This window comes from Mastigoproctus giganteus, chromosome 7 (assembly GCF_048544385.1).
Source record: "Mastigoproctus giganteus isolate SK-2022 chromosome 7, ASM4854438v1, whole genome shotgun sequence".
NCBI classification, from domain to species: domain Eukaryota; kingdom Metazoa; phylum Arthropoda; class Arachnida; order Uropygi; family Thelyphonidae; genus Mastigoproctus; species Mastigoproctus giganteus.
Genome location: NC_143581.1, coordinates 129182630 through 129207749, shown reverse-complemented (window position 1 = coordinate 129207749; position 25120 = coordinate 129182630). Strand labels below are relative to the sequence as shown.

The following is a 25120-nucleotide window of genomic DNA, read 5'->3' as shown; positions in this document are numbered from 1 at the left end:
AATAAGCAAACTACTAGAACACCTTCTATACTCCCGACTCTTGAAGCATTATGACAGGTCTGAGCTTTCCTCCACAAACCAGTTTGGTTTCAGACGGGGGGTCCTCAGCAATGGATGCGCTTCAGCACCTATGGGATATAGTGGCCATATGCAACAAAAAATACTTTCTCATGATCCCTGTGGACTTCGCCGGGGCGTTCGACTCCCTTTGGTGGCTGAGCATCCTGGCGAGGTTCAGGGTCGCTAGTGTTCCAGGAAACCTCTGCAACCTCAACCAAAGTTACCTCTCAGACAGAGAAATCACAGTGAAAGCCCCCTTCCAGACACTGACTAGAAACATTTACAGAGGCTGCCCACAGGGCTCGGTCCTGGGCCCCCTACTGTGGAAAATCATACTGGACAGCTTCCTTACCCAGAATCATGGTGAGATTAAAACTCAGGTTTTCGTCGATGACCTAATCATTACCGTTACGGCAAATTCACGAGCAGAACTGGAAAGCATGGCCAACACCTCCATGGACAAACTGCAGCAATGGGCTCGACACAATCAGCTGCACAAATACCTTCAGCAAAGACCAACTCAATGTTGCTCAAAGACACCTTACAAATCAGACGGCCCCCACAAATGAAGATAAACAATACACCCATTAAATTCTCTGCACAGTTCAAATATTTGGATGTGATCCTAGACACCAAACTAACCATCAGGGAGCATATAAAATACATCCGCGAAAAAATCAGATCCTACTCAACCATGATCGCGAGACTCACCTGAAAAGATTGGGGCCTCACCCGATGCATGCTCCATCTTTTCTACAAGGCTGTGTACATCCCCATCATAACATATGCTGCAGGAGAGTGGTTCCAAAAGGCCACACTTGCTTCCAACAAGCGACTAATAGACTCCACCCAAAGAACCATACTACCGTCCATCACCTATGCATGCAGTACCCACGCTCTCCAAGTCATTGAAGAAGTATTCCTACTGGACCAGGAAATAGTCAGACATGGACTTCTATACCACCATACCAAGGGCATCTCAAAAACCTGCCTGGACTTCGCAACAGACCCGGACACTAATCAGAAAACAGAGAAGAAGAGACTGAACTTGCACCTATTACAGGTGTGGCAGGAGAGATGGCAAAACTCCAGTACTGGAGACATCACATAGAAGAGTAGGAGACCAGCAGAATTACTTAACAAGTACAGGTCACTGTTGAACAAAAGCCGAGAATTAGGGTTGAATTTGTCTGCAATTCTACCCAGACACGATAGGAGGGAGTATATGATGAGAGCCTTGTCGATCGATTCGGCCCTGGAAAGATTGTGCAAGGCTCAAGGGATAGAATTTTTTTCAGCCTGTGGACTGTACTTGTTAACAGGAGAGATTGCTTCTACAGGGATGGGATACACTTAAATAGAAAGGGTGCAAGAATATTTGCTGATGCTATTGAGGCAGTGTTAGGTGGGTCGGAAAACTGCTAGCTTGGGGGGAGACAAAGACCAATAGATTGACAGTAGCCACTGGCAGAGGTGAAAGAGATTCTTGCACTGCTTCTATTAGAATGAGCAGAAGCCTGAAAAACAAGATGCATGATATTTCAGAGACTGCTTGGAGCCATTGCGGTACAAGTAAACACATGGGTTGTGTTAGGGTAGCTAAGAATAGAAACAGGTGCAGGTATACTTGCATGTACACCAATGCTAGGAGTTTAGTAAATAAATTTGATGAATTTGAGGTATTGCTCAAAACATCAAAGGCAGATATTGTTGGGATATCAGAGACATGGTGTCACACAGATATAAGGGATGCAGAACTGCAATTTGGGGAGTACAACGTCTACAGAAAGGATAGACAGGATAGGAAGGGGGGGAGGGGTTATGCTATTAGTTAAGGAACACATAAAAACCAAGGAAGTGAAGCCAGTCGACATCGCTGGACAGTGCAGTGTTGAGTCTGTTTGGTGTGACATAAGCATTGGGAGATCAAAATTGAGAGTAGGAGTGTGCTATAGGCCTAATGACTCTGATGAGTATAATAAGAAACTGTACAGGGAAATAGAGTGGGCCAGTAAATCAGAGAGTCTTATAATGGGAGATTTTAATTTCCCAGATATTGACTGGAATTTGGGGGCTGGCCACTCACACACTAGCAGGGCTTTTGTGGTTTTATTGGATGATTGTTTTCTATATCAGCATGTTCAGGAGGCAACTAGAGGGAGTAATACTCTTGATTTGATTATCAGCAGTGATTCTTCATGCATTAAGAATCTGCAGATAAATGAACCACTAGGTGGCAGTGATCACAGTGTGCTGAAGTGGGATTTACTCAAAGAGGTAACTACCATTAGGGTTAAAGGGAAGGGTTATTGCTTCCGTAAAGGCGACTACGATGGACTGAGACAGTATTTAAATTCTATACAGTGGGACCAACTGATGATGTTACCAACAGCAGATTCAAAATGGGAAGCATTCAAAGAACTTATCTTGGAAGCTACTAGGCTTTACACACCAACTAAGAAATATTGTTCAAGGTTTAGGCCAAAATGGATGTCAGATGAACTAATGAGGCATATGGCAGAGAAGAAAAATGCATGGGATACTTACAAATTAACACATGACACAGAAGCCTATGATAGATACAAGTTGATATGCAACCAAGTTACAAAGGAGGTTAGGCAGGCGAAGGCAGATTACGAGAAATCATTGGCAAGGGATGCAAAGAAAAACAGCAAAGAGTTCTTTACTTATGTAAACTCTAGAAGGAAGGGATGAATCAGATTGGTCCACTTGATATTGATGGGTCAACTGTTGATGATCCTCCTCAAGTAGCTAACAAACTAAATGAATATTTTGCATCGACATTCACACATGAGGAGTTATTCAGCGAGGGTAATGCCAGAGGTGTATTCAACTCTAGCAGTAAGCTAGAGAATCTTTAAATAACTGGGAGTAAGTGGAGGAGAAACTGTTGAAGATAAACACAAGAAAGGCACCCGGGGTGGATGGGATCTGTCCAGTTATATTAAAGGAGGCAGCAAAGGAAGTAAGCAAACCCTTAGCTATAATTATGAGAGCTTCCTTTGACTCAGGGGAGGTACCCATAGACTGGAAATGTGCAAATGTGACCCCAATTCACAAAGGAGGATCAAAGGCTGACACAAGTAATTATAGACCTGTGAGCTTAACTTCTGTTCCAGGAAAATTAATGGAGGCACTGGTTAAAGAAGCACTGCAGGATCATTTAGACAAGACTTCAGTTATAGCTCGGACACAGCATGGCTTTGTTAAGAGGAAGTCTTGCCTGAACAATTTGATTGGATACTATGATGCAGTCACAAAAGAACTGGATGCAGGAAATAGCTTTGATATTATATACTTGGATCTTAGAAAGGCTTTTGATACTGTTGCACATGGAAGACTGCTACACAAATTGGAGCAGTGTGACATTGGAGGCAAATTGCTGCTATGGATAAAGGGGTGGTTGAGGGGGAGAAGACAGAGAGTGGTAAACAATGGACACTGCTCATCGTGGACTAATGTTATTAGTGGAGTCCCTCAGGGCTCAGTTTTGGGTCCATTATTGTTTTCTGTATTTATAAATGATATTGATGATGGTATACAAAGCTTAATGTCCAAGTTTGCAGATGATACAAAGGTTGGCAGGGTTGCCAAGGACACTACTGACACTATGTTGCTGCTGCAACAGGATCTGAAAGGTTGAGCAGATGGGCTGAGAGGTGGCAAATGAAGTTTAACATTGACAAACGTAAAGTACTACATATGGGAAACAGCAACCCCAGAGAAACGTATCAACTCTGTGGTACTACACTGACAGTGGTAGAGAATGAAAGGGACTTTGGGGTGGTTGTGCAGGCAGATATGAAGTTCTCTGAGCAGTGCAGACGGGCTGCAAGAGTAGCTCATGGAGTATTGTCAATGATATACAGGAATTTTTCCAGCAGGGATAAGGAGGTGATTATTCCCTTGTATAAGGCAATGGTCAGGCCACACCTAGAGTACTGTATACAGGTCTGCAGGCCTAATTTCAAGAAGGATGTAGAGCTGCTGGAACGAGTACAGAGAAGGGCAACAAGATTAGTGAATGGAACAAAGGGGTGCTCTTACGAAGAAAGGCTTAAGTTTTGCAAATTACAGTGTCTGGAGACTAGGCACCAGCGAGGTGATCTGATAGAGGTGTATAAAGCCTTGAATGGTTTGAGCATGCTCAATGCTGATGGGATTCTTTCTCTAGCTCAGAATAATCACCTGAGAGGGCGCAAATTCAAATTGAGGAAAGACAGATGTAGGATAGACGTGCGGAATTTTGCCTTTAGCCAGCGGGTGGTTGGTTGGTGGAACAGACTTCCATCCCTTGTAGTGAAGGTTGATAGCCTAAATAAGTTTAAGGCTCAGCTGGACAGGTATTTTGAACGAACAGAGGGGTGAAGTAGGTTTTTTTTTTTTTTTTTGGCTGATGCTGCATAAGCTTCAAATGCGTCTACTAATGCTAATGCTAATCATGAGAAAATTCATACCTAATGTGACTCAGGTATACCCCACGTCACCCAACTGGTTCTCCCCTGGCTTACAATCAACCTATTCACAGGCCATGGGGCCATTAATGCATAGTTATCACTCCTTGGAATCCAAGACGATCCCACCTGTGTTTGCGGCGGAGGATTAGACAGGTGGCAGCCTCATGTGTGATTGCCAGCTCTATGACGACCTACTCAACACCCAAATCACAAAGATGAGATTCCTACCAAGAGGCCTTGAACAACACCTCCTGGACACCAAAGATGATTACCTAGTGTTCACTGATTTTGCCCAGAAATTGTTTGCAAGACGGAGAGCCAATTATGCCATCGCCCACAACTGACAACACTCCAGGATAAATTCAATCCTGACCAAAGTAACTGGATCAGGATAAATCTAACCCTCAAGGCACTGTTTAAAAATATGGACAGTAACCAACAAGAAAACCCTGGAACTGATCAGGTGAAATGAAAAGGAAACCCTAGTGTTCTATCACAGACGAGACCCCGACTGAGGAAAAATGTCAATTCAAAAAGCAGGCGAACAGCCTACTACTATAAACACAACAAAAGAACAGATAAACACTCAGGGATTGCCTGCAAGGACGAGACCCCGACTAAAAACAAACTGGACTGAACCATAGGTACATTGACTGCGACAACGAAGAAGGAGGAACAAGAAGTGAACTTAATAATGAACACCCACAAGGTACACAACTAGTCGCCTACAACCACAAGCAGAACCTGAGGACATCCACATAGCTGGAATAAAGGGATCCTTTCTCCTGTTCCAGGACAAATACTGGATTGACAACTCGGACGGAATTGTCACGTGTGACACGCAGCCCAGCTGCCGATGCCACATGGCGATCTGAGCCAGGCAACCTAGCCCGACTCTCTTTAAATCCTGGGGTGGGAGGGCCCACCCCTCCTTTCCTTCTGGTGAGGTATGTGCATGCCTCACTGATCCACTGGGGTCGCCTACTCTATTACCCCCCATTTTGGATTAGTGCTACTAAAGGAGCTGACACACTTGATCAAAAACAAATTGAAGCCTGATGATAGTTTTTATAACGTGATTGACATCTCTGCCTACAATGAATTTGTTTTATGGACATCAACCTGGAATGGAATGAAAACAAACAGGCATGAAGGCTGATATTTTTGGAGGAATTAGGTATATTACTCATCACACCCCATATTGCTTCTCGACAGCATAAACCAAGAACAGAAAAATCATCTAGTATGTGAGACAAACAAGACAGCCAAGCATCAGTTTCCTCTACAACCATAACTAGTTGTGTAAAATATGCACAATGTAAATTCTGCCTTTCTAAAATTGATAATGAAACAAACATGTTGTCTTGTAAATATAATAAGCATATTTGTAAGCCACATGTACTTTACTACTCCTCTAATTGCAAAACAGAATAAAAGAAATTTTTATGGTGTTATGAATATTTTATACAGAAATGATTTGTGATATTAAGTTTCAATTTATATTTAAGTATAATTTGTTTATTTTATTCTTATATAAGTGACAATAAATGTTTAAAAGGCTATGTTTTCTTTTTTTGAAAAATGTTGTTCTAAAACATACTGGGTTATGCTGACCCAAACATTACATGCATGTAGTAAAAGTGAACAGAACAGCAAAGTTAAAGAACACATTGCAGCTCTTCTTTGAGAGCCTTCATTAGTAGCTAAATGATACTTACAGAGAATTCTTTTCTTGCTGAATAGATATCTGTACCATTACCTTTGGATGTTAATCTACAGGTTAATGTTATATATATCTAATCATCTTAATTTCACTGAATTGGTAGTCCCTCAGGGTTCAGTACCAAAAAAAAAAAAAAAAAAAAAACAGTTTTGCACATCCATTTTCTCTAAATGTTTGTCCAGTTCCTCCTTGAATTTATTTAAGCTATCAAATTCCACAACAACAGATGGACGTTTATTCCAGCAATCACCTCTCTGCTGGCTAAAGGCTAATTTTTGCACATCTATTCTACAACTGTCTTTCCTCAATTTGAATTTATGCCTTACCCAGGTTTGTAATCTGAGCAAGCAGAAGACTTGCATCAGAATTCAGCATTCACAACCCATTCAAGGCCTTATACACCTCAATCTGGAGGTGTATAAGGCCTTGAATGCACCTCGCAGGTGCCTAGTCTCCAGATGCTGCAATTTGCAGAACTTAAACCTTTCTTGGAAACAGTGACCCTTTGTTCCACTCACCAATCTCATTGTCCTTCTCTGTACTCATTCCAGCAGCTCTACATCCTTCCTAAACTGAGACTTAAAAAAAGACAGATGTAGAATAGATGTGTGAAAATTTGCCTTTAGCCAGCGGGTAGTTAATTGCTGGAACAAACTTCCATCTGTCATTGTGGAAGTTGATAGGTTAAATAAATTTGAGGAACTGGACAGGCATTTGGAGGGAATGGTTTGATTTTTTTTTTTTTTTTTGGCTGATGCTGCATAAGCTCATACACTTTCTTTCTTGCATCACATGCCACTACTACTACTACTTCCAGACTTGTATGCAGTACTCAAGGTGTGGCCTTATACAAGGGGACAATCACCTCATTATCTCTGCTTGCACAATTCCTGTATATCATTGGCAAGACACAATGAGCTACTCTTGCCACCTGCCTGCACTGCTCAGAAAACTTTATATCTGACTGCACAATTACTCCCTGGTCTTTTTCATTTTCTACCACCCTAAGTGTAGTACCACACAGTTGGTACGTTTCTCTGGGGTTACTTCTACCCATATGCAGTACTTTGCATTTCTCAATGTTAAACTTCATTTGCCACTTCTCAGCCCATCTGCCCAACTTTTCTAGATCCTGTTGCAGTAGCACACTGCCATTACTGTCATTAACAACCCTGCGAACCTTTGTATCATCTGCTTACTTGGACATGAAACCTGATATACCTGACACCACTAATAACATTAGTCCACAAAGAGCAGTGTCCATTGATTACCACTCTCTGTCTTCTCCCACTCAACTATCCTTTTATCCATTGTAGCAACTTGTCCTTAATGCCATGCAGCTCAAATTTGTACAGTAGTCCTCCATGTGCAACGGTATCAAAAGCTTTCCTGAAATCCAAGTATATTATATCAAAATAATTTTTTGCATCCGGTTCCTTTGTGATCACATGATAGTATCCAATCAAATTGGTCAGACAAGACTTTCCTTTAACAAACCCATGCTGCATCTGAATTATTAGACAGAGTATGCCACTCAAACAAGACCTGGATAAATTATGCAGTTGGTTTAAAAATGTTAGTTGAGGCTCAGCATTGACAGGTATTTGGGTAGTAATAATCTCAGAACCTTGAGTTTGGAATGTACTGAGCTCAGGGTTATGCTGAGCATGGTTATTCCAGCCAGTGGTTATCTTGATTTCTGCATACAGTTTTTAAGTTTTGTTTGAGGGAGGTTGTATAAGGGGTTATCAGAAATTTTTTTCCTCTGACCATGTTCTACATATCCCAGTAGGTTGAGATTTGAAACAAATGTAACTCCTTTTCTATGTAGTCATCACCCAAAGGGACACATTTCTCCAAACATTTGCAGAAGTTCTCACATTGTTCTTGAAACCATGCTTGTATTCCAGAAATTAACTCTGCATTGCCAAAAAAATGCTTTCTACACAAAAATGATGTGGAAAGAAGAAAAAGTCAGAATATAGCACTTTAGGGGAATAAGGCTGGTGTGGAAAGGTATGAAGTAATATTATTCGCATATACTGCAAGGAAGCTACAGGCTTTTGCTGCACTGGCAAAAAAAAAAAAAAAAACCAGAAGTAGATAAGAAAATACAAATTATATGCTTCCATTCTCACGCAGGTAACTATCCAGTTGACCTTTGAATAAATTCAAAGAGGAAAACTTGTTCCAGCAATCAACGACTGTGTTGTGAGAGAAACTTGTTCCAGCAATCAACGACTCGCTGGCTAAAAGAAAAATTCCTACAATCTAATCTAAACCTCAATCCCTGTAATTTGAAAATATGATCTGTAATTCTAAATTTTTTATAACAGTGAGAATTCCACCTTCATTCATTGAACTAATCCCTATCAGAGCCTTATAAACTACAACCTGGTCACCTCTGAGGTGCTCTGTGGCCACATAATTGGAGTCTTTCCTCATACAGTCATTCTTTTGCCAATCCGAACATTTGAGTTAGCATTTTTTTAGCATTAGCATTAGCAAGGGCTCATGATGCAAGAAAGAAAGCTTATATAGCATCAGCTGAAAAAAAAACCCTTATTACACCCATCTCCTCGCTCCAAATACAGTGGATTCCGGTTATTTGGGCCACCGGTTAATCGGGGCAGCCGTTTATTTGGGGCAAATCTTAAAAAAAAAAAACCAATGGAGAAAATAACCAGGGTTTACTTCGCTTAATTGGGACAAAATGCCGTTTAATCGAGGCAGGAGACCTCAGCACTGAAGATTACCCTACGATTGTCTCTGACCATACCACTTAGTTCGGTTGGATTTCTGGAGGTCACAACCATAAAACAATAAAAACAATTAGCAGTCACCTGTTTATTGGGCTTTTCTGTTAGTGCAATCTATCATAAACAGACAGTAAACTCGATCTTATTGAATTTGCCATAATACCGACAGCTGGAATTCTGTGGGTTATTATGGTAAAATGTGTTTACACTTCCATGGAATCTTCAATCATATAAAAAAAATAATTTTCACAATCTTCTCTTCATTCCTATTTTTAAAGCTTCCTAATTTGTTACTCTGTTCTCACTTGCGCATGTTGTGTTACTTGCAATTTGTGTGTGCCCTGTTCTTTGTTATTGATTGCTTATCTTTTTAGTTTTAAATTTCAGCCCCCACCAACAAATGTCAATGAACAGAAATGTCAACTAGTTTAGTTAGTATGTACATATTACAGTGCGTATTAATTATTCCGATTATCACGTATATTCTTCAGATTTTCACGTATCATTTAATTTTTTAATTGGTAAGGTAATAAAGGGTAAATTTGTGCTTAATATATCTTTACTTTTATAACCTGTGGATAATATTCCTCCTATTTTCGCTAATTAGAATCGCTGTTTAATAGAATTAAAATTCAATTCACAAACGTGATCAGAATGACCGGCGCTTAGTGCACATCGTATAGTGAACAGTACGTTACTATTTTGAGTTCGTCGTAACGTGATTTGATTGTACAGTGAACTAATTGTAAAGGGGGGGGGGGTAAATTGTATTTTTAACTATTTACGTGAAACTTCGGATAATTGGGGCAGCCGCTTAATCGGGCCAAAATGCACTAGTCCCGATGTGTCCCAAATAACCGGAATCGACTGTATTTGTCAAGTTCTACCTTGAATCTATTTAAGCTATCAACTTCTACAATGACAGATGGAAGTTGGTTCCAGCAATCAACACAAGGCAGACTTCCGCACATCTATCCTACAACCGTCTTTCCTCAAATTGAATCTATGCCGTCTCAGACGATTATTCTGAGCAAGAGGAAGAATCCCATCGGCATTGAACATGCTCAAACCATTCAAGGCTTTATACACCTCAATCAGATCACCTCGCAGGTGCCTAGGCTCCAGATACTGTAATTTACAAAACTTAAGCCTTTCCTCGTAAGAACAACCCTTTGTTCTGTTCAATAATCTTGTTGCCCTTCTCTGTACTCATTTCAACAGCTCTACATCCTTCTTAAAATGAGGCCTCCAGACCTGTATATAGTGATCAAGGTGTGACCTGACCATTGCCTTATATAAAGGGATAATCAACTCCTTATCCCTGCGAGAAAAATTCATGTATATCATTGACAAGACACCATGAGCTTCTCTTGCAGGACATCTGCACTGCTCAGAAAACTTCATATCTGCCTGCACAATTACCCCCAGTTCCTCTTCATTCTTTACCACTGTCAGTGTGGTACCACAAAGTTGATATGTTACTCTGGGATTACTGCTTCCCATATGCAACATTTTACATTTGTCAATGTTAAACTTCATTTGCCACCTCTCAGCTCATCTGCTCAACTTTTCTAGATTCAGTTGTGGCAGCGTACTGTCATTAGTGTCATTAATAATGCTGCCAACCTTCGTATCGTTTGCAAACTTAGACATTAAGACTGATATACCATCATCAATATCATTTATAAATACAGAAAACAACAATGGACCCAACACTGAACCCTGAGGGACTCCACTAATAACATTAGTGGAGTCCCTCAGGGTTCCCAACATTAGTCCACGAAGAGCAGTGTTCATTGATTACCACTCTGTCTTCTCCCACTCATCCATCCCTTTATCCATAGCAGCAATTTCCCTCCAATGCCACGCTGCTCCAATTTGTGTAGCAGTCTTCCTTGTGAAACAGTATCAAAGGCCTTTCTAAGATCCAAATATATGATATCAGAGTTATTCTTTGCATCCAGTTTTATTCTTTGATTCAAAGTTATTCTTTGCATTATAGTTTCCAATCAAATTAGTCAGACAAGGCTTCCTCTTAACAAACCCGTGCTGTGTCCGAGCTATAACTGAAGTTTTGTCTAGATCTTGCAATGCTTTTTTAACAAGAGCCTCTACCAATTTCCCTGGAACAGAAGTTAAACTAACACGTCTGTAATTACCTGTGTATCCCTTTGATCCTCTTTTGTGGATTGGGGTCACATTTGCAAATCTCCAGTCCATGGGTACCTTACCTGATTCCATGGAAGCTCTCATAATTATGGCTAAGGGTTTGCTTGCTTCCCTTGCTGCCTCCTTTAATATAACTGGATAGATCCCATCCACCCCAGGTGCCTTTCTTATGTTTATCTTTAACAATTTCTCCTCCACTTTGCTTCAGTTTTTACAAAATCATCTAGCTCATTACCAGAGTTTAATTCACCTCTGGCATTCCCCTCGCTGAATAACTCCTCATGTGTGAATGTCGATGCAAAATATTCATTTAGTTTGTTAGCTACCTGAGCAGGATCATCAACAGTTGAACCATCGATATCACGTGAGCCAATCTGATTCATCCCCTCCCTTCTAGAGTTTTCATGGGTAAAGAACTCTGCTGTTTTTCTTTGCATCCTTTGCCAAAGATTTCTCGTAATCTGCCTTCGCCTATCTAACCTCCTTTGTAACTTGGTTACAGACCAGCTTATATCTATCATAGGCTTCTGTGTCTCATGTTAATTTTTATGTATCCCATGCATTTTCTTCTTTGCCACATGTCTAATTAGTTCATCTGACAACCATTTAGGCCTAAATCTTGAATAATATTTCTTTGTTGGTAGGAAAAGCCTAGTAGCTTCCAAGGTTAATTCTTTGAATGCTTTCCATTTTGAATTTGTTGTTGGTAACATCATCAGTTGGTCCTGCCGTATAGAATTTAAATACTGTCTCAGACCACCGTAGTCATCTTTATGAAAGCAAAAACGCTTCCCTTTTCCCCTGATGGTAGTTACCTCTTTGAGTAAATCCCACTTCAGCACAGTGTGATCACTGCCACCTAGTGGTTCCTTTATCTGCTGATTCTTCATGCATGAAGAATCACTATTGATTATCAGATCAAGAGTATTACTCCCTCTAGTTGCCTCCCAGACATGCTGCTACAGAAAACAATCATCCAATAAATCCACAAAAGCCTTGCTAGTGTGTGAGTGACCAACCCACAAATTCCAGTAAATATCTGGGAAATTAAAATCTCCCATTATAAGATACTCTGATTTATTGGCCCACTCTATTTCTCTGCACAATTGCTCATTATTCTCATCAGATTCATTTGGTCTATAACACACCTACTCTCATTTCTCCTTTCCTAGTGTTTATGTCACACGAAACCAACTGAACATTGTGTTGTCCGCCGAAATCAATTGGATGCACTTCCTTAGATTTTATGTGTTTCTTAACTAACAGCATAACCATAACCCCTCCTCCCTTCCTGTAGTGTCTATCCTTTCTGTACACAATGTACTCCCCAAATTCCAGTTCTGCACTGATTATGTCTGTGTGACACTATGTCTCTGATATCCCAACAATATCTGCCTTTGATGTCTTGAATAGCACTTCAAGCTCATCGAATTTATTAACTATACTCCTAGCATTGGTGTACATGCAAGTATACATGCGCCTGTTTCTACTCTTAGTTACCCTAACACAGCCCATGTATTTACTTGTTTCACTATGACTCCCAGCAGTCCTGGAAATGACCATTGCCTTTCTTTCCAGGCTGCTGCTCAATTGCATTTCAATAGAATAATAGTATTAGTAGTAGTGGCATGTGATGCAAGAAAGCAAGTGTATGAGCTTATGCAGCATCAGCCAAAAAAAAAAAAAAAAAAAAATCACACCGTTCCCTCCAAATGTCTGTCCAATTCCTCCTTAAATTTATTTAACCTATCAACTTCCACGACAGATGGAAGTTTGTTCCAGCAATTAACCACCCGTTGGTTAAAGGCAAATTTCCGCACATCTATATTACATCTGTCTTTTCTTAATTTGAATTTATGTCCTCTTAGGTTCGTAATCTGAACAAGTAGAAGGATCCCATCAGAATTCAGCGTGCTCAACCCATTCAAGGCCTTATAGACTTCAGTCAGATCACCGCACAGGTGCCTAGTCTCCAGCCACTGCAATTTGCAGAACTTAAGCCTCTCTTGGTAAGAGGATCCCATCATTCCCCTCACCAACCTTGTTGCCCTTCTCTGTACATGCTCAAGCAAATCTACATCCTTCCTAAAATGAGGCTTCCAGACCTGTACGCAGTACTCAAGGCGTGCCCGACCATTGATTTATACAGAGGGAATATCACCTCCTTTTCCCTGCTAGCAAAATTCCTATATATCATTGACAAAACCCTGGGACCTGCCCTGGCAGCCTGTCTGCATTGCTCAGAAAACTTCATATCTGACTGCACAATTACTCCCAGGTCTTTTTCATTTTCTGCTACCTTAAATGTAGTACCACACAGTTGGTACGTTTCTCTGGGGTTACTTCTACCATATGCAGTACTTTGTATTTGTCAATGTTAAACTTCAGTTGCCACTTCTCAGCCCATATGCCCAAATTTTCTAGATCCTGTTGCAGTAGCACACTGCCATTACTGTCATTAACAATCCTGCCAACCTTTGTATCATCTGCAAACTGCGACACTAAGCCTAATATACCTTCATCAATATCATTGATAAATATACAAAACAACAGAGGACCCAACACCGAACCCTGTGGTGTTGTTGGGTGAACTAATTTCGTGAACTAATGTTATCCACTAATAACATTAGTTCACGAAGAGCAGCACCCATTAATTACCACCCTCTGTCTTCTCCCACTCTTTTACCATCCTTTTATCCATTGTAGCAACTTACCCTTAATACCATTCTGCTCCAATTGGTACAATAGTATTCCCTGCGCAACAGTGTCAAAAGCTTTCCTGAAATCCAGATATATGATATCAAAATTATTTTTTGCATCCAGTTCCTTTGTAACCATAAGTAGTACAAGAATCACTTTTATCTCTGCCAGTGGCTACTGTTAATCTATTAGTCCATGTATCCCCCTCCAAGCTAGCAGTTTTCTGACCCACCTAACTCTGCCTCGATATCATCAGCAAATATTCTTGCACCCTTTCTATTTAAGTATATCCCATCCCTGTTGAAGTAGTCTCTCCTGTTAACAAGCACAGACCAGGCTGAGAAAAATTCTACCCCTTGAGTCTTGCACAATCTCTCCAGGGCCGAATTGATTGACAAGGCTCTCATCATATACTCCCTCCTATCGTGTCCGAGCATAATTGCAGACACTTTCAAATTCAACCCTAACTTATGGCTTTTTTTCAGCATTGACTTGTACTTGTTAAGTAATTCCGTCGGTCTCCTACTCGTAATATCATTAGTGCTAACGTGTACAACAATAATAATAACTTCCAAAGTTGCACGACTTTGGACCCTTTCAAGAAGCTCAATGTCTTTTTTCATATGCAGTCTCCACACTTGAACACTCTATACATCACTTCTCATCTGGAATTCCTAACTTCCAGACAAGATGAGTGGTTGCAACTGTAGTGTGGGCTGGTGCCTTGTCATGAAATGACAGCATACCTTTGCTGATCATTTCATGTCACAATTTCCTTAATTGCTGCATGTGATTGCTTCAGTAAGTTTCTGTGGTATTGTGCATTGATGGTGGTAACCTTCTCCAGGTAATCTGTAAGAATAATGCCCATCTCATCCCTGAGAACTGACTTCAACACCTACCCTGCAGATGGTTATACTCTGCCCTTTTTGGGAGTTGCTGATGATGGATGTTTCCATTGTTTTGAAAAACTGTTTTGTGTTTGGGTTAAAGTAATGTATCCACAATTTATTCATAGGTTCCAGTCAGGTCAAGTACATTGTCACTCGTGGGGATCAATTCTGCAGAGCAGGCCTGCCTTTTTTCTTTCTGAAGACTTGTGAGCAAATGAGGAACTTATTCATATTCAGATCATTCTGAATTATGCTCTCCACTGATCCTTAACTTATTTCAGTCTCAGAAACTATCTATTTAATTGTTATCTGGCAGTCACTGAGGATCAGCTGTTAAGCTTTCTCCTCTAATTCAGCAGATGTGGGTGGCCACCTGTTTCTTTCCTCATCATGGATTCTCCCCCGGTTGCACTTGAAATGTCTCCACCAATGTGGGGATAGCTTTCCATCCTAAACCATAGACTTCCCTGTAAACCATAGATATCTCTTCATGGGTAGTTCTTGGCTATTTGCCTTGCAAAAACAGGAATTTGATAATGGATCGATATTCAACTTTATCCCTTTATTCATGATGACACTATCACACATTCAGTTCTGTAACAAAAGAAACATAAGAATTAGAGCAAATAAACCTCTAGCATATATTACTAGATAAACAAGTAATACAGTCAATAAAACACAACATTTATACAACCCAAGCACGGTACTAAGTACTATAGGTTCTAATATCTCTCGTGTTTGGGGTTCACATAAAAAAAAAAAAAAAAAAAAAATACAGAGAAGGTCAAGGGAAAAACTTTTTGATACCTCTTGTACATCTGTTGGAACAAGTAGAGAGAGGAATAATAAATGCATCTGTAAGGAGACCTCATTGAAGTGTTTAATACTTTAAATAGGTTGTGTTACTAAATGCTGATGGCTTTGTTATTCTTTCTTGGATGATACCCACAAGGGGACACAAATTTAAATTGGAAAAGGATATTGCAGGATAGATATATAGAAGTGGGTTTCAATAAGTTTAAAGAAAAATTGAAAAAAATAAATTAAACCTGTGTACAGTTACGATATGGTTAATACTGTTGAAAGGTATAAATACCAATGGCAGTGAAGGAAGATGAGAATTAATTGTTGGCGACAATGAAGGAATTGAGGGGGGACAATCATGACCCCCCCCTTCAGGAGAACTAATAATTTGTGCTGAAGCATTTATTCTTTATGACAGCTTCTAATCTCTGTGGAATACACTCCATCAGTTTTTTGTGCCCTGTGATATATATTTTGATTTGGGTTTCAAAGTGGCAACCAGTTCAGCTATATTTTGGGTAGTCTCTCCTTACATGCGCCTGATGATCCAGTTCATCCCAGATGTTCTCTTGAGAATTGAGGTCAGGGATCTGGACTGGCTAGTCCAACTTTGTCCTGAAACCAGTCCATTACAAATGAGCAGTATGATATGGAGCATCCTGCTGATACAATTATGGGCCATCCCCAACATGCTGCAGCAACATAGGTAAACCATTATTGTCCTGAATGTCTAGATAGCATGCATGGTTTTGTCCAAAACAACCAATGGTCCCAAGCCAAACCATTGAAAACAGCCCCAGACCATCACTCTGCCTCCATTAAACTTCATTGTTAGGATGATACAGTCCAGCAAGTAGAGTTCTCCAGGCATCCACCACATCCCGTTGCGACCATCAGACCAATAGACCATGTACTGTGATTTGTCACTTGGAAAGCAGTATTACGAAAACTGCAAATCTTGTAGGCTGTTCATGGAGTGATTTAGTTAAGGTGTTCCAAGAATGGACAGATATTGGACAGAGCAGCATTTGCCAGGCCAATAGCGGGCTCCCACACTTCATCAATGGTAGTAGCAAATGTAGGCTGGTCCCAACTTGTGTAAGCTGATGTATGAAAATGGTGGAACAGTGGACAAGAAATTTAACCAGGAGATGACCAGTGGCATTTCCAAGACCACAAACCAGTTAACCCTCCTCTGATGGACCTCTGGAATAGGTGTCTGGTTGGTACCCATGCTTAGAGCCACCCTTTACCAATGGCACCTAAAATTTGCATCTGAATGGTGCCATTGGACTGTTGACAACTGCTGGAAAAAAAAAGTTTCCTTTTCCAGTGAATCACATTTCCTGCTATGCTGTTAACATTAGATGAGAGTAAAGTAACAAACTGCGGAGTGGAATTGCTCTGGTCCAATAGGAATAGGCAGGCATTGGCAGTGTTTTAGCATGAGGGATGTTTTCCTAGGAATCTCTTAGACTTCTAATACCTCTAGACTGCACTCTGAATGCTAAAAACTGCCTATCCATTGTGACTGATCAGATATGCCCCTTCGTGGTGATTGTCTTCGCAGATGGTACAGGTGTGTTCCAACAGGATAATGTGCCCTGCCATTTGGCCAGTATTGTTTGAGAGTGGTTTGCCAAACATGAAAGTAACCTCCAGGTGCTACCTTGGATGCAAAATTCACCAGATATGAATCCCATAGAATATCTCTGGGATTATGTGGATTGGCAGCTCCAGTGTTTGGGTCCTCTGCCATGGACTATCGCAGATCTGTGGGATGCAGTAGATGTTGTAGCATGCAGTCCTGACAGCATGCTACAACATATCTTCTGCAACATTCAGAGACCAGCCTTGCTTTGTGGCAGTACTGGTGGTAAGAAGAGGACATATCCATTATTAGTTAGGTGATCATAATGTTTTGACTGGACAGTATTTATAAAATGTGTTTATGAAAAGTATTTATACATAATTCAGACTCGCCCTGTATTTGCTAAAATAATGTAATTTATATGGAAAATAATTTACAGATATTGTTTTAAAATTAAATTTTTTGAAATCTATCATAGGTTCCTTCTGAAAGACAAGAGGAAATATTTAACATTTTTATACAGTACTAAATGAAGAATGCTGCATAAATACAGCATATGATAATGTTGTGTGTGGGGGGGGCGGGATGTGTTTTTTTCCATATTATAAAAATTTGAGTTCTTGGTGAATATCTGAACTTTTTTTTTTTTTTTCAATTTAAGTTGTGTAATTTTAGCAAGTAGGCATCAAATTCGGCACCTCAATAGCCAGATGGGAAGGAGAAGCAGTGCGTAGCACACGCTTCTTGATTAGACTGGGGTTCGAGCCCGTCACCACCAAATATGGAGGATGCAGAAAGGTCAGGGAATGACCACCGCATATCCCGGAGCAATATGGCCTTAGTTGCTAATGCTCCTAAAAACCAAATAACAAACAGCATCAAATTCATGTAGTGGAAAGTATTTTATATTTAATTTTATATAATTTTTCTAAGTCTTTGAAGTTTTGAAGTATTTTGTTTCCCCTAGAGATTTTTTCTTATCTGATTTCAAAGTTAATTTTTATAAATATGTTTTTATGACAGGATGGATCAGCAAGAATATTGAATTCTTGGTTTCCAAGAATAAAGGAAGCTGGTATTGACATTGTAATTAGCAGCACAGAAGGAAATTCTGAACATCCTAAAGGAGGTAAATTCTTGTCATTTTTATTAGCAGTGTTTTTAACTTAACCTTTGTGTTCCAAGGATGATCCAAATTAAGTTGAGTCCATCAGAGCATCTTTGGAGAAGCAGTCAGATACTCAAGCTATGCTCCTGTAATGATAATATTTGGCATATACATAACATAAACCATGCAGAAGGTCATTACAGAGTCATCTAGATAGGAATGTTTTTCCTTGTGGGAACTCAGCACAGTTTTGTATAGGTAAAATATTGTTTAACTAACCCAGTAAACTATTATGACAGTGTCATTCACTAGTTGGATATGGGAAATAACTTTAACATTGTTTATTTGGACTTTGGCAAAGTGTATTTGATCTTGTTCCATGAGAGATTACTGTATAAGCTGGAAAATACTGGGATCATGGACAAGATTCTTATCTGGATTACAGAATGGCTGCATGATAGGAGGCATATAATTATAATTAATGGTTACTTTTCAGATTGGACTTGGATTAGATTCCTCCAGCTTTTTGCTCTTAAAGGAATACAGGGCATATTGTCAAATTTTCAGATGAGGTGAGGATTGGGAGATTAGTTAATAACCAGTGTCAAGCAGCACTCCTTCAGGATGACATGGGTAAGCCTCAGGGATGGTCAGATAAGTGGCAACTATGGCTTAAAGTTGTAAAATGCAACTTTATACATCAATAGGTATGATGTATACATCATCAATATATATACCTCATACCCTTTATACATCAGTATATCCTTCATACCTAATGAAGGATAGATGAAAATACCTGAAAAAGAATCTTAAATTATAAGAGAAAACTTCATACCTTTTTAGTAGGACTGTTAATCTCTCAATACTCAATTGCGAATGATTATAATATGATCCTATACCCCATGCATAGTCGTAAATAAATCAAATTAAAATAGCTATGGCATGATTATTAATTAAAATAATCATGCCTTCAACTGTCATATTGCGTCAAGCGAATCGGAAAGACAGCAGCCACCAACCTCCAAAAAACCAACCAACACCACATGCCGCTATAAGAATTGAAAAACAATTGTCGCAAAAACCTAAAAACAATGAAACAAATAAATATCCATTAATTCACACATAAATTAAACTTAAAAACCGTTTTTTAACTTCTTTTAAGAGACCACCATATTCAGTTTGTTACTGTGTTCACAAGAAGTACAAAAGACTTTTGTACTTTTTGTGTATTTATATTAATCTAGGGGTATGATTCTTGCTTAGGGTGTGAAAGGTCCTTATTTATGAATTATTATTTTTTAAAATTTTTTCTTCTCATTATTATTTTATTCTTATCATTTTATTTAATTTGTTTTTTTTTTGTTATTTTATTATTATTGTTATTTATTTATTTTATTATTTTTTATTATTGTTATTTACTTTTTATTATTATTATTATTATTATTATTATTATTATTATTATTTATTTATTTTTTTTGCTGGTGCAGCGTAAGCCATAGGCTTCCTTGCACCATGTGGCCATTGCTAATACTAAATTATGCTATATATAACATGGTGATGCTATACAGCAGTTTCCCAAACTTTTTCAGATAGAAATCACTTTTATATTTCAGGTGGAAGCCATGGAGACCTTTTTTATATTTGAGGCAGTGTCCATTGACCACAAAAATATGCATGCAAATATATTAATAGTTATTTTTTAAATGCAGTGATATGTACTTACGCTTAATGTATGTAGCATATGTTACCATTCAAGGTACATTTCAAAAAGTCTCTGGAATTTTACCATAAAAGTTTATTGAGTGAACATTTGGGCTTACTAACGTAATCGCCTTCAAAGTGCCATCTTTTTTTACGCGTGCATACACACACACACTTGCTCTGTTGGTCTTTCCAAGCTTTGAAACATTTTTTAAAATCTTTTCTTTTGTGCACCTACGCCCGCTTTGGTGGTTTCTTTGATGCGATGCACTGTAGCAAAACGAACTCCAAACCCCCATTTTCAGTTTAGAGATAGATGGTCGTGGGAGTAGGGAGGCTGCTGCATGACTGTGATTTTTTTTTTTTTTTTTTTGCAGCCAGGAACTGCGATGGCTTACCTGCAGTCTGTCTGATCATCCAACAGCAAGCATGGAACAAAATTTGTACCCACGTGACATATCCGTAAATCTTGTATCAGGATTGTGTGTACTGAGCTTAAAGACAGTCCAACTTCAGGAGCAATCTCAGCAACAATCATTCGCCTATCATTTTGAAAAAGTTCAGTCACTTTTGTGACATTTTTGTTGTTTGCCAAAAAGTGCCCACTGCGAGGTTCATCTTTCAGTGTTTTCTGTCCATTTTTAAACTGATCAAACCACACATACACTGCTGTTTTATTCAAAGCATCATCTCTCTATAAACTTTCTGTAATGCGTGCAATATTTCTGTAACACTTTTCCCAAGTTTAAAGAACTTGTTGCTAGCATGCTGTTCAAACTGCTACATTCCATAATCAGTCAACTGTGACATGAGTGGAGTGGTTGAGCCAGTTCCCTCTTGGTATTCATGTGTGCCAAGGTTAATGTCAATGCTCCACGAAACCTTACGACCATAGCACAAACCATTTAAATACCAGTGTGCGATTCTGAGAATTTTTTGAATGTACTATGTATGTCAAATTTTATAAGCATAGTGTATCTTCCATTGATTGTACTCTACTGCAATAAAGCTCTCTTTTATTGTCTCCTGCAGACCAATTTCATACATTTCAATGACCACAATTGTTCACAGACCAGAGATTGGGAAACACTTATATAGTACAGTGATATTAAAATAGTAATATTAAGTTGTAAATAGTGTTAATAAAATACAATATAAAATTCTATCCAACCTGATAATGAAATGAATAACACCATTTGCAGAGAGGAATATATGAGAGAATACTAAGCAGGATTCAGAATAGAGAAATTAAGAATTGGCAGAAAAGCATTAAAGCAAATTGCAGAGTAAAAGTGAGAATACAGCAAACCAATGACCAATCTATTTATAGACTTCAAAAGAGCATATGAAAGCATGGAAAGAAAATGACTCAGAATATGCTAAAAGAATTTGAAATTCCACGAAAAGTGGAATTTCAAATGGAATTTGTAAGGGAAACTGGGAGAGGGTGTTGTACTGGTTAACAGAATGTATTCAAAGCTTTTCAGCATTTATACAGAACTGTGACTTGGAGATACACTCTCACCATTACTTTTTAGCCTAGAAGGATAATTAAAGACTAAAGAAGAGATGGAAGGAAACATCCAGGTACAAATCTTAAAGCCGACTGGGCTAGCTGGGTGGGTAAAGTGCCTGCCTGGCAACCCAAAGGTCGCGGGTTCAATTCTCGCCTCGGGCTTGGAGCAAAATACTGCAAAAACCTTGGGAGGTGCATTATGGCCACAGAAGCCTATGTGCCAACAACAACAAAAAAAAAAAAACAAATCTTAAGATATGTGGATGATATTATAATCACTCAGGAACAAGGAAATTATCATCAACACAATGAAAATATTGAAGAAAATGGCAGGAAAAGCAGCACTGATTAATCATAAATTAAACAACAAAAAACAGAATTCCTAAACATGGAAAAGAGCAACAGATGGAGGAAACACGGGGATATACAAAAGAAAATAATGAATACAAACAAGTGACACACTAAAATGTCTTGGTACAGGAAGAAATTCAGGCATGAATCCTGATAGGAGCAGAAACTTTCTTGCTCTTTAAAAACTAGAATTCTATCATATAAAGCAAAAGGAAATATATAAAAAAAAAGATCATCAAAGATGTATGGATTAGGACCGCAACAAAAGCATTCAAAATAATATTTTGAAAATAAAATCTTAGAAAAAATTTATCGGCTTCTCATTGATAGAAACATAGGAATGGTGAAGAAGACACAGAAGGCTGCGAGATGGCACTATATATCATTTACAATTTCTAGATTCTAGTTTTGAAAATTTTTATCACTAGGTGCTGCTGTTGTATAACTTTAGATTTTTTTAATTGCACGTGTTTGACATATTGCACATATTAATTGCACGTTTGTCTTGTATGCATTTGTTTTAACACCCTTTTCCTCACATATCTCTACAATGTAAGTTATTTTTTCCATTCTTATGTTCATTTAACATATTTTTTACTCTTAAAAAGTTCTTGATTCTGGTTGAAAATCTATTTCCAAATGCACTGTTGTTTAGTTTTATGTACATATTTCATTTTTTCTGCCAGCTGTTGCTTGTAACTTTGCCTAAATGTTATCTCAAGTCCCTTATTCTCTTTTAAGGTTACTTGTTTATTACTGTTTTTAGAACTCTTTACCTTAACTTGTATTAAACTTATATGTTATATTTCTCTAGAAATTTCTGTTATCAATTCCAGTTTTAATTTCTTGTATTCATTGTGTCGACTGTAAAGTTCACAAGCCTTTTTCTACCCCCCCCCTTTTAAATCTTGTAATTTTTATTTTGTTTACAAACTTTTATTTTCATTTTCATTTATTTTGGTAACAAAATTTTATTCCCACATTTCTTTGTGTTTATGCTTTTTACCCTTTGGTTTGTGGCTTACATAGATAGCGAGTATAGCAGTATCAATTAATCAGTAAAATTTCCCAATCGTATTAAATAAATTGTACTTTCTTAACTAAATACATATAATGACCTAGTTTTTACAAATGTAACATTATAAATTAATATGTATAACTTGACAGGAGATAAGAAAGTCATATAATGTAACTCGGAGATATTATTCGATGCTGAAATACATATATATAGTGTTATAACTGCGTTAAGATATAAATTTAGGGTTATATTTTGTATTGGAATTTTATTTGACATTGAATAGAAATCATGACTCAGACCAGAACAGCAAAGCAGAAAAAATTGTATTAAGAGTAGGAGACTGGTGGAAATACTTAACAAGTACAGGTCAATGTTGAAAAAAAGCCATCAGTTAGGATTGAATTTGAAAGTAATAGTGGCATGTGATGCAAGACACATGTTGTATATAGCTTATATAGCATCAGCCAAAAAAAAAATAAAAATTCACACAGCCATTCCCTCTAAATGTTTGTACAGTTCCTCCTTAAATTTATTTAACCTATCAATTTCCACAAAGACAGATGGAAGTTTATTCAAGCAATTAACCACCCGCTGGCTAAAGGCAAATTTCCATGCATCTATTCTACAGCTGTCTTTCCTCAATTTGAATTTATGCCCCCTTAGGTTCGTAATCTGAACAAGTGGAAGAATCCCATCAGAATTCAGCGTACTCAACCCATTCAAGGCCTTATATACCTCAATCAGATCACATCATGGGTGATTAGTCTCTAGCTGCTCCAATTTCCTAACCAATTTGCAGAACTTAAGCCTCTCTTGGTAAGAGGATTGCTTCATTCCCCTCACCAATCTTGTTGCCCTTCTCTGTACATGCTCAAGCAAATCTACCTCCTTCCTAAAATGAGGCCTCCAGACTTGTATCCAGTACTCAAGGCGTGGCCTGACCATTGCCTTATACATCACCTCCTTTTCCCTGCTAGCAAAATTCCTGTATATATCATTGACAAAACCCAATGACCTGCTCTTGCAGCCTGACTGTATTGTTAAGAAAATTTCATATGTGACTGCACAATCCCTCCCAGGTCTTTTTCATTTTCTACCTCCTTAAGTGTAGTACCACACAGTTGGTACGTTCTTCTGGGGTTACTTCTACCCATATGCAGTACTTTGCATTTGTCAATGTTAAACTTCAGTTGCCACATCTCAGCCCATGTTCCCGAATTTTCTAGATCCTGTTGCAGTAGCACACTGTCATTACTGTCATTTACAACCCTGCCAACCTTTGTATCATCTGCAAACTTCAACACTAAGCTTGATATACCTTCATCAATATCATTGATAAATATAGAAAACAAGAGTGGATCCAACATCGAACCCTGTGGAACTCCACTAATAACATTAGTCCATGAAGAGCAGCTCCCATGGATTACCACACACTGTCTTCTACCACTCAACCATCCTTTTATCCATTGTAGTAACTTACTCTTAATACCATTCTGCTCCAACTTGCACAGTAGTCTTCCATGCGCAACAGTGTCAAAAGCTTTTCTGAAATCCAGGTATATGAAATCAAAATTATTTTTTGCATCCAGTTCCTTTGTAACCACGTCATAATATCCAATCAAATTTGTCAGACAAGACTTTCCCTTAACAAACCCATGCTGTGTCTGAATTATTGCTGCAGTCTTGTATAGATGATCCTGCAATGTATCTTTTACCAGTGACTTCATTATTTTACCTGGAACAGAAGTTCAACTAACTGGTCTGTAATTACTCGTGTCACTGTTCAATCCCCCTTTGTGAATTGTGGATACATTTGCACATCTGAGGTACATGGGGACCCCCCCCCCCCCGAGTCCAAGGATGCTCTTATAATTATGGCTAAGGGTTTGCTTAGTTCTTTTGCCGCTTCCTTTAATATAACTGGATAGATTCCATCCACCCCAGGTGCCTTACTTATGTTTAACTTCAACAATTTCTCCTCCACTTTGCTTTCAGTTATTACAAAATTATTATGCACCCTGCTAAATTTGATAACCTTCTGGCATTTTCAATCCTTAATATCTCCTCACGTGAACATAGATGCAAAATACTCATTGTTTGTTTGCTATCTGAGCAGGATCATCAACAGTCGAACCATCAATATCAAGTGAACCAATCTGATTCATCCCCTTCCTTTTAGAGTTTATATAAGTAAAGAAATCCTTGCTGTTTTTCTTAGCATCCATTGCCAAAGATTTCTCGTAATCTGC

General features: G+C 38.6%; 1 protein-coding gene across 1 annotated transcript in view; it reads left to right on the top strand.

Annotated features, from left to right (window-relative positions):
* The window catches only part of LOC150083193 (queuosine-tRNA galactosyltransferase-like), a 374131-nt gene that overhangs the window by 56025 nt on the left and 292986 nt on the right, over positions 1-25120 (top strand). Inside the window, exon 4 of the mRNA XM_090377897.1 lies at positions 18201-18306. Coding sequence (XP_090234023.1) covers positions 18201-18306 — 106 coding nt within the window. The remainder of the gene's footprint in view (positions 1-18200; positions 18307-25120) is intronic.